We start from the raw sequence: 11,153 nt of genomic DNA, 5'->3' as shown, positions 1-11,153 counted from the left end.
CATTCATCGCCATCATGTCTGTCCCCTGGTTGCCATTTTGCGTTCAGTGTTTTATGAGAAGCCCTTTCATTGCCTCATTTTATGTGTTTATTCTGTTACAAAATCATTCTTACTCTTGTTTAATATTTGAATCACACTTTTGAATTGCGCAAATACACAGCTGAAGAAAAAAAATAGTAATAAAAACTGCGAACAAATCCATAGAACAGAAGCAGAACTGTAATCAATCATCTGCTGTCTCACTCACAGTGGAGCGTCTGCCCTCTCTGTTTTCAAATAATGGTATGATCCTACAGTATAATCTTCACAGGTGATTGGGTTTGGCCTGCATGCTGGCCAATCAAAACAAAGTTTTGCCATGAGGAGAACTGAGGGTAAGCCACTGTCAGTGAAAGGATTCACTCCTAAGCATCGGCTCAGAGCCGCATGATATACAGAGGGTTATGATACACAGTAGCGGTTCTAGAGTTTCTTGGTGCCCTAAAGTCAGAATCAGTTGGGGGGCCCTCCAACGTCCATTGCTATCATGTCTGCCAGTGTCCCAACAATTACCCCTCTTCCTCTTTTTTTGTCTCAGATAAACCAATCATTCCTCTTTATTTTTATTTGATGACTGTCATCTTTGGTTTTTACAGGAATGAAGCATGCAACGCTCAGCAGAGCAACTACATTGAGTGTAGGAAGGGTTCCTGCTTTCATTGCTAAATCTGCACATTTTGGTCCACTGGTTTGGTTTAAACGTGAGTCCTCACATTTCCAGGGAAGAATTATAATTTTGTCCTCAACCGTACAAGTACAGACTACCAGTAAATAAAAATAATCATAATAATGATACGTTCTATTTATAGGCACCTTTTGAAACACTCAATGTCACCATGCAAAGAAGAGATAAACATGAACACCAGAGTAATCATTCAACAGAACTGACATTCAAAAGACAAATGTGCAGTGTATAAAATGATTTGGAAGAAGATTCACAAGACTTAAGTTGGATAAAGATGAGTATTCACAAACAGCAGCAAAAGCTGTCTTTAAATGTCATTTTTGGTTGTCACATTGAACACTGCTTTTATTCATCTTTTTTTTTTTTTTGTTATATTTTTTATTTAAAATTGCCATCAGCCCTCAGCTGTGTAGTGCTTATTAGCACATGTTAGCATACTAACACAATGAAATACGATTTTATGAAGTTCATAGTTCAACATCAGCATGTCAGCATTGAAAGCTAAATGATGACAGATCATATTTACTGTTTCTTGAAACCACGTGTTTTAGTTCTCACAGAACAAGTGGCATCCGGGTTAACGTTACCTCCTACAGGGCATTTTTGACACCAAACGTTGCCCAACCTTGTGAACACAAACTGGCAACATGCAGAAGAAGTGGCATAATCTGTGTTTGAATGTCTTATTCTGGCCATCTTGTTGAAACCTGTTTTTAACACCAGGACTCTGCTGTTAGAAGAAAGATAGCAGTGTCTTTTCAAAGTAGGCCAACAGACTTCTGCCATAGATAATCATAATAGCATGACACTTGAATGTATGATCAGGCTTTTACCACAGAGAGTGACCATAATGCTTTGCACGACCTCAAACAGCACAGCTTTGGAATATTTTAGGTAGCAGACAGATAATTTACTGATTGCTATCCAAGCAGCTGTCTCTCTCTCTAGGAGCTCTGACAATTTTTTTTTCTTTTTTTAGAGTTTGTTCAGCTTCTCCCCCCCCCCTCCATAGGGCCACATACCTAACCAGCAGGAATGTGATTGTACTAGTGCCGGGAGCCGTCTAACTTGTGGCGACAAGCACACAAGTCCATTGCATCACATCCGAGTGAGTTATCAAAGTGAGTTTGAGGGTGTTTTTTTTCTTCTTCTCTTTCTTCCATTTCACGTTTAGTCAGATCAGGAAGTGAGATGCTGTAACAGAAGAGGAGGAGGAAGCGGGCACACAATGGCACTATGTCTACTTTGCGGCCTTGTAATATGAGAGGCCCCCGGCTGAGGACCCTTTTGTTTCTTCTCCTGCTGCTGCTGACGGCTCTGACACGCACAGGTAAGACATGAAGATTAGTTTCTTTACTCTTTCAGCAGCACTCTCACCTTTTCGATCTCCTCCCTGCTTTCTCTTTTGCTCTTCATCCTGCGACTGTAACTTCTTGACTGGAACTAAAGAGTGTTAGTTACAGGTACTGGGAATTTCAAACACGTCTTTAGAAAAAAATCTGTATTTATCGTTCAAAAGAGCTTTGAGATTACAATTACCTCAACCTTAGATCATGAAATACTCCTTTCCAGTCTCGCCCTTGCTCAGCTCATTCCACTTTCAGCCCAATCTACAATATGTCACTTTAATCCCTCCTCCCTCAAATAAAAAGTCTTCTAAGTTCACTTTCACACAATGGTCTTTACTTAGGCCTACTTGCTTTTTCTGGGGCACTACAATCACTATGCACAACTTTGTTTTATAATTTAATTTAATGAGATGTAAATGATTAGGTCTTCTTTATAAAAAGTGCAAAAGTATGTGAGGATGAAATTTCTGTTTGATTCTCTTTTTGTTCTTTTATGTAAAACTTTTGTATGTTGCTTTCAAGGCCAGGACTAGGATTTTTTTTTAAATCTTGATTGCTATATTACCAGTTAAATTCATAATTTTCAAAAGACACACAAACGTCTCACTTTTAAAATTGTGTAATCTTGTGTCATTTTCTTTAGCAAGATAACAACATGACACATTCGTGTCAGGAACAAATTGCTCAACATGTTTTAAACTGTCTACCCGCCCTGCTTACATTTTGCAACATTTCTCTTTCTGTAACAACCCGAACAAATCATACACATGGGTGTCTTTGTCTTTGTATTTCCTGTGTGACTGACTTGACAGTTACTTTGTACAGCTGCAGATGTTTTTTTTGTGTTTGTTTTTTTTTTAAAACTAGGCAGCTGGAAGTAACTGTCATCTTTCACTTACAGGTTTCACTTGTAACAGTGATGCATGTCTTCCTTTAAGATTCAATCCATGATTTTCACTGGCATGACAGCGTTGATTCTGAAGTAACATACGGTGTTGAATTGCAGCGTTCTGTCAAGATGAAGATGGTTCAGAAGCGGAGGAGACAAATGACACAGAAGTGGTGGATGAGGGTGACACAGTCACCTCAGGTAGGACTTCAATAACAACATTAATAATCTGAAATCAGAATACACTCTGGTGTCTTTAGTCAAGTAGGAGTCATTTAACAATAATTAAAAACAACTGAAACAACAGGCACATTTAAACATCTCATGCTTTAAGGATTAAACAATAATCAGGACACTTCTCTGCTTTTCTCTCTTTTTAACACAAGGATATCAGGATGCCCACCTTCACTGGTTTAAAAGCATCTTACCTGTTGTGAATCCCTTCTCTATCAATTTATTTTGAACACATTTCATTGATTATATTAAGTCTAAAGTCAAATACCAACCAGTAGTCTATTTAGTCCGTACCTACATAAGCACAGTTTTTGCTCCCAAGTACTTATCTAAAATGTTGTCATCTCTATTTCTGTCATATATTTTCAAGTTTCCTACTTTTCAGAGTAGATAGTGTTCCTTTTATGCTACTTTTATTTTAGGCCTACTATAATATGGGATTTAAACAATACTTATAGTTTCAACACTTAAATTAACCTGATAATAATGTGTCCTTTTGCTTGAAAGAGTTAAAAGGAAGATTATATAATCAGTGTGTTCATTATTTTCGCACTAATACATGGTCTGGTTACTTCTTCCCCCATGTGCACATCTGTTCAAGCTGGTGTACTTGTGTTTCTCTGAGGGTCTCCATTTGCTTTGTATTTTGTTAAAAATTTATTTTATTTATTGAAAGCTTTGAATGTACCTGCTCTTAAATCAATGGGATGCCATTATACTATAGGCCAAGAAAATAAATTGACTCCTTAGAAATAATTAGCATTGCACTCCTTAGATTTAGGCCTTATAATGCTACTGTCTCTGGTTGTAGAGCTCCCAACTGATCCTGATGCCACCACACCATCGGAGACCATCCTCATAGAGGACCCAGGTCAGTTCAAAACAGCTTTCATTCTACCTGGTGGATTTTTGCTTATATGGTGCCAGAAACAAAAACAAAAAACAAAAAAAACTCTTAGGGGGAAAAACACAAATGAAAGAAAATTCAGTTCATGATCTTTTCCATGCCCTTTAGGAAGAAAAAACGAGTGCACTGACAGAAATGAATGGCTCATTTCAGTTATTTTTCTCTCTGCTGTTTTTTCAGATGGAACAAACGCAGCAGACAAAACTGAGGGCTCAGGAGATATCCTTGTCGAAAGTATGTCAGACATAGACTGTGGTAACAGGACTGATGTGTCTTTTGAACTCTGTAAATATACAAATCCCTTATTACTGTTTATGGACCATAAATGACAGAATAAGTCGAATACTGCAGCAGGAGACAGGACGTTGTTTAAACACAGTTTGACTGACGACTGACTTTTTCTGAACTAACAGTGGACCCCTTCGCTTCAGATTCAACCTCCCCACCAGATGAAGGAAATGAGGATGGGGATTTGAGTCCCATCATCATCCTGATCCCTGTGGTGCTGGTGGTTGTCATTATCGGCATGATAGTTAGTGGTATTTTCATCAACCGCAAGTGGAACAACAAAGCCAGAAATCAAGGTTTGTCCATTACAGGATGGGACACATTGAACCCTGAACCCTGAGGAGGGTGTAAGCCTTATGTTGTGTTTTTATTTGTAGGGCTATGCAATGGAAAACTTTCTTTCTTACCAAAAATAGGAGAAATAAATAAAATAAATAGGAAGTGCATCTGTTTGAAGTGATGCCTATGTATTGTCCTTTGAAGCCTAAAATGTCACTAAACTGTTAATAATCATTTATTTAAAACCTTCTAACCCCAACATCATGACTCAAAAGGAATATACCACAATTATGTGCATGACCATATATAACACAAGTGTTAAATGGGAAGAAAAATCAAAGTCAGTACATTTTTGAGTGTGAATCTTGAATCATCTATGTGTCATATATACTTTCATTAATATTATAATATATCAACTTATGATATATAACTTAGCTTTTGGATCTTTTAACGTCAATGCAGACCGACACCAATTACATACTCGTGCTATTTGCAATACTAACAATGTTCTCTTCTCATAGAGCTGAGGAAAGAAGATCCATATTTGGATGGACCCAGCACAGAAAAGGTGCCAATGTAAGTATCAAAAACATCCTTTTTTTGTTGCAGCTGATCATTTCAATTACCTCTGCTGACCTTGTAAAATATTAATCGATTGAAAAGAGGATTCACTGTTGATGGTACATACATTTAACAATATAGAGCAGGCTCGTTTTTATAGTTATTACAATGTGCATGTAATTCTGAACTTATTTAAAGCTCAGATATAATGATGCAAAGAAGTAATTTTTAAATAAGATAATTAAGAAATAAAGTGCAATAACATGCAATGTAGAGAAAAGAGAACCAAACAGAGTACAAATAAAACAAAAAAAAAAACCTGCCCATCCAACCCCTACCCCCTTAGAGACCTTCACTCTTCAGCCATCTCAGTAGCTCTACAGAGTGTGTTCGGACAGGCACTGTTGTATTCAACTACTGCCACTACGGGGCGCCATGGCAGTAGCTCAGTCCGTACAGACTTGGGTTGGGAACCGGGGATTCGCCGGTTCGAGTTCCGGTGCGGGCCAAAAATCTGGAAGTTGGTCTGGTAACTGGAGAGGTGCAAGACCACTTCCTGGCAACTGCTGAGGTGCCCCTTGAGCAAGGCACTGAACCCCCCCTCCTCACTCTTACATCTCTGTGCATGATCCTGTTTATGCATGTGTGTTTCAGGATTTCACAGAGTGTAAAAAACTTATTTCTCAATAAAGTAAAGTAAACCATCAGATACAAGATATGATATGTTCTGTCCTTCAGAACATATCTTATCCTCTCCAAGTGGAGAGTGTTAGTCAGCATTTCTAACCATATCTTAGAGGTAGGTACAGTTGCGCTTTTTCACGAAGTAATAACTGATTTTTTTTTGCTGTGACGACACAATAAGATAGAAATTGTCGCTGCGTTGCACTTAGTTCGCTAGAGGTCAGAGATGTTCCCGGAATGATGAGCAGAGGCTCTGGTTTAATTGAAGTGTTCATGACCTCAGAATGAATTTTGCAGATATCAATCCAGAAAGAATTAATCTTTGGCCACAAAATAAAACTATGAATAAGAGTAGCCACTGAAGACATCTATTACATTCAGGTGATACGTCCGAGTGTTTGTGTTTGTGTGTGTGTGTGTGTGTGTGTGTGTGTGTGTGTGTGTGTGTCTCACTGCTATGAAGTTCCACTAGCATGGTTGCTACTAGCAGCAGAATGTTCCACTGGTATAGCTGAGGTTATTTGTTGACATGTGTTTTGTGATTATCTGAACCCATTTGTACCCTCAGGCCCATGTTTGAAGAGGATGTCCCCTCAGTCCTGGAGTTAGAGATGGAAGAGTTGGACCAGTGGATGAAAAAGGATGGTAGGTATTTTCAAAAGAAGCCAAACATTTGAGGACACTTTTAAATCATGATTTGAAAAAAAAAGAAACAATCCCTATGTGTAAGCTTTGTTTCCTATTACAACTTGTGCTGGACTGAGAGCCTAGTTTGTTAAGTTTGTAGTTCATGTTCCTCCCAGGCTTGCTGTTTGTGTATTTAATGTTAGTTCAGAGTATGTTTTTATGTAGTTAGATGACATTTGGGCTTGGTCTGTAGTGTTGACCATTGCTGCATGGGTGGTTGCCTTTACTGACTAGAACTGTTTTTAAAGGCTGTACAAGTTATGCATGCAGAAAAATATATTCCCGTATCTAAAATGAAATTAGTAAAAAAAAAATGACATACGATGTGTGCTTAAAAAAAATGTATGAGAGAATGTCCACACAACTGTGGCTTATATATATATATATATATATATATATATAAATATTACTCAGTCAGATTATTGAGCAGTTTATCCAGCAGAGGCCGCTGTTGCGCTGATTGTTATAACTGCTTCGCAAAAGAGGTGCTCAGACAGGGTCTTCATTCTACACTGTCACTCGTGGGCTGACACATTTTCACAAGGTTATTTTGTATCTGAATTTCACACCTAATGGTGAAAATTAGTTTGGAACATTTGCATGGCATGAAGGACAAATGGAAAGTGATTATACGTTGTGTTTGTTTTCAAGGTGATGCTGCAGAGGACTCTAAACAAGCATGAGTTATGGTAAGCGGGCATTACAGTTACAGTTTGTAAGCTCATTCAGTTCACTGCCCATGATTAAAGGCACTTTTTGTTGATATATTATGACGCAGGTGGCTATACAACCAACTTCTAATGAAGTGTCTTATTTAAAATATACTCAAAAACTAAAATGCATATATGAATCATCCAAGCAGATTCCTTTTGATGCCAGCCTCTGTTTGTTTTGATGCACTAGCTGCTTTCAGTATTGCTGAGACTCATGACCTCTGACCCTTTCATCATTACACATGGTAGTGTTTAGAAGCACAAATACTTGTAACATCTGTTAGCGATTAGAACAAGCATGCTTGGAAGTGTGGTGCAACTTAACCCATGGATAGTCTTCTTACTGAAAGGGCTGGGAAGGCCAGGTCAAGGTCCACTCAGAGAATTGTTGACCAATGTCATGTACACACCACTTTTTCTCAGGATTTTATTTGCAGGCTAAGGGTTATAGAGGGAATTTTCATTGAACACAGAGGTTCTCTGTATCCATCAGGTTACACAAGAGAGCTCTAAACAGAAGGAAATGTAATGTTACAGCTGCTGTTGTTGCACAAAGTGATGCCATCTACTGCAACAGCTGTTAAATTCCTCAGCAAATTAGGAACAACAGTGGATCAAATTGGAGAAATAAAAGATACTGTGAGAGCTGCAGACAGACAGAATAATATTTTGGTTAAGTATTAATAAAAAAAGAAAAAAAGAGCCCAACACATACCAAAGAAGAGTAAGTACAATTTGGGACACTAATGTCAGAAGTGAGAAGTTCATTTTAATATTTACAGCTGTTTCATCAAGTATCCCATTTTAAGGCACGTAGTAGCAGCACAATAAGCTGAAAACACAACCATGGTCTCACTTTTTAAAGTTTTTGTTCTTGTGAGCCTCTAACTGATTTGATTCTGCTCAATGGGTAATCCCTAATCATTTGTTTACTTAAAAGTCAAACTGAGTCCAACAAGAATGACTCCTTTAGTTTTGGTCTCCACCAACCCTCAACTTGCTTAACGCTCCATAAAACATATGATCTCGGTGCTAACTCTTTCTGTTCGAGTCCGAGCCTCAAGCAACACAAAGAAGAACACGTTTTACTTGAAGAGTCCAGTTTTTCTTTTAATTCAAATTTTTTTAGTTCTTTTGTGCCGTTTGTACTTTTAGTTTGTGTTGTGTGTTTTAGTTTAACTTGGTGAGATTTGTTGATTGACCTTGTGGCCCTTTGTAATTTCTCTTTGAAATAATGTGATATACCCTTTTATAGTGTGTTGGCCAATGGCGACAGCAACAAAGCTTTGGATGACCTTCTATTCAAGTTCCTCTAACTATATTTAAAGCTTTTCATCACAGCAAAAGCTACCTCATTACACTTTACAGATCACTGCCATCTTTATGGGGCCATCGAGCAGGCAGGTATGGGTAGATTATATTACAACTTCAATACTAGCTGGTATAAATTAGACCTTGGTAATGCTGTTTGAGATGTGGTGGCCACTGAGGGTTATGTGGCGCGTAATAGTGCATATAAGGGCAAAATAAGGACGTGGGCTTTGCTCACTAAGGACGTATCCTTTTCAAAAGGCCACAAGTATCTTGAGTTCTTGTCAATGAAGCCGTTCATTTTCCCACACTCGACATTGGATCTGTGGATAATAAAGAAGAAGCGGTTTAACTGTGTCATAGGCATTTAGTGAACACACACGAGGGAGTGGTGACACGTCTACATTTTATTGCCGTGATTTTAAATTCTCATATTATATCTCTCCTTTTTTGTAATATATTTCACGGAGTCCCGTATATCCTTTCATGAATCCCTTATCTACTTTCCTGTTAATATCCCTGACAGTTTTGCATTTGACAAGTTTAATATTGTTTCGGGAAGTTATCTTAGCTGCAACACTTCACCAGACTGTAACTGAAGAAATAACTGTGAAGTCAGTACCATCATCACAGTGAAGTGACCTCTGTCTCTGCTCCCCTCTGTCTGTCTCTGACTCTGACAGTGTCCTCTCTCTCTCTCTCTCTCTCTCTCTCTCTCTCTCTCCCATGACTCCTTTACAACAGGTTAGGAAACTCTCTCTCATTATAAAAGGACACAGCCAACAATGCTTCTCTGCCAACTTGTAGTGTCCAACCTTCGAACAACATCTGTGACCACAGGAATTAATCTGACTGCCAGGAAACCACGTCATCACATGTGAAGGCACTCACAATGGACAGCGACATGCAAAAATCTGACTGAAACTTTTTAAATAGTGGCTCCAAAGTGATATTTACCCTATGATGTATTGTTTGTCATGCTTTGCCTCTGTTTTATTGAAATTGTCATTTTTTTTGTGGCAATAATCAAACAGAAATGAACAAAACCTTCTGTCCACACACATTGAAAAGTAACATAAACACAGTACAGCTACTAAATAACCTCTTTTCTGCTAATGCTCTTACTGCTAAAGAGTTTGTTATTGTCCAAAAGTGCACTAGGGCAATACTGAATCCCTCCCCTGCACATACAGATATGAGTGCTCATAGTTTCTGCTGGTGGTTTCTCTTTGTTGTGTTTAAACTGGGCGACTGCCTCCAGCTGCAGGTCTTATGGGGAAATATCCTGCTGAAGACTGCAGGCATGCATGACAGGGAAGGCCTCTCCTTTTCACGCCTGCACACGGCTTATTGAGAAACTTGTTTTTTTTCTTTCCGAAACAGAAATCTCAGAGTGTGAAATCAGTCCGATTCTATCTCTGCGTCTTCTGATAAATTCTTGCTTGTTGCTGAAACAGCTTTTCTTAAAGCTGCTTCTGATAAGATTATCATCTCACCATCCATAATAACCCTGTCTGAAGATGCTGCATGTTCAAATGTTTTGCTTTTAGTTTGTACTATAAAGTGTTGATCAAAGCCGTCATGATTCAGATCTTAAAATGAATGCAACCTTTCTAAACGTATCAGTCAGTATTTTGCAGTTTCTTGCAGTGTAAATATGAGAGAACGGAAAACAAAGTTAATATTTTTAAAGGAATATCTTCTGTAAATATTTCAGCTAAGGCTTTGGTATTGCTTTTTGTTGATTTCAATAAATAAAGTGTTTGTAAATATTTGAATTATTTCTAAGACTAATTAACTGGCATTAACTAGACTGAAATATATCCACAACCCCCCCCCCTCTCTGGTTCACAGAGAATATATCATATTAAGATAGGTTTGAAGATGTGTTTTATAGCATCACAGTAAGGTAACCATGTTCCTGCTTCCAACTCATTCAGCTGACAGACGGTCTTCACTTCTTCAGCTTAACCAGATGTCTTTCACAACCTCTGTTAGCCTGACATCTTGTTTGTACCACAATGTGTCCATGCTCAGCTGTTGTTAACAAGCAGAGTGTCATATTTAAAGTAACCTACAATCTTCATCACAACCATTGTACTCAGTTTGTCCTTCCAATGAGTTCATGGGAAGCACCGCTCAACACTTGAATGGAGGACATCTCTGTGTATTGTGTTACAACTTTGAAGAAGGGAGGATGGATTGTGAGTGTGTTTTTATAAGAGATGAGTAGGACCCCAATGTGACACACAGACCTGCACAACCGTGCAGCTCTTCCACTTTTTACATCTGTTTTTATATTTTACGCTGTTTTATCTTCCTGTTAATTCCCTTGGCAGTAATATTTCTGTCTTTAACTTGCCTTTTACTTCTTTATTTGACTTCTGTGTTCATCATTTTTGCACCAAAACAAATTAAATTCAAGTCAAATTCCTTGTGCGTGAACGTACTTGGCAATAAATCTGAATTTCATTTCCGATTCTGATGAATTACTTGAATATTTTGCAGAAAGACACTCTGAGCATTT

The 11,153-nt window shown here is 38.2% G+C and overlaps 1 protein-coding gene across 2 annotated transcripts; it reads left to right on the top strand.

Moving 5' to 3' along the window:
• Positions 1–1,787: 1,787 nt before the first annotated feature.
• tmem154 (transmembrane protein 154) lies at positions 1,788–10,404 on the top strand. Of its 2 annotated transcripts, none has more exons than XM_079372468.1 (9): positions 1,788–2,054; positions 3,080–3,163; positions 4,008–4,067; positions 4,284–4,337; positions 4,535–4,687; positions 5,192–5,246; positions 6,484–6,560; positions 7,254–7,291; positions 9,371–10,404. In XM_079372468.1, the coding sequence occupies exons 1-8, from the start codon at positions 1,961–1,963 to the stop codon at positions 7,283–7,285; spliced, it is 609 nt and encodes a 202-aa protein (XP_079228594.1). In that variant the 5' UTR covers positions 1,788–1,960; the 3' UTR covers positions 7,286–7,291; positions 9,371–10,404. The 2 variants fall into 2 exon arrangements, with proteins under 2 accessions (XP_079228594.1, XP_079228593.1); XM_079372467.1 differs by having other exon boundaries at positions 4,517–4,687.
• Positions 10,405–11,153: the final 749 nt, after the last annotated feature.

Source organism: Symphodus melops, assembly GCF_947650265.1.
Source record: "Symphodus melops genome assembly, chromosome: 2".
Classification (NCBI taxonomy): Eukaryota; Metazoa; Chordata; class Actinopteri; order Labriformes; family Labridae; genus Symphodus; species Symphodus melops.
This window is presented reverse-complemented; position numbering and strand designations above follow the sequence as displayed.

Coding starts and splice junctions, on each gene's coding strand:
- tmem154 (XM_079372467.1), top strand. CDS start 1,961: ATGTCTACTTTGCGGCCTTGTAATATGAGAGGCCCCCGGCTGAGGACC. Junction 3,164..4,007: donor GGGTGACACAGTCACCTCAG/GTAGGACTTCAA, acceptor CTCTGGTTGTAG/AGCTCCCAACTGATCCTGAT. Junction 5,247..6,483: donor AGCACAGAAAAGGTGCCAAT/GTAAGTATCAAA, acceptor TTGTACCCTCAG/GCCCATGTTTGAAGAGGATG.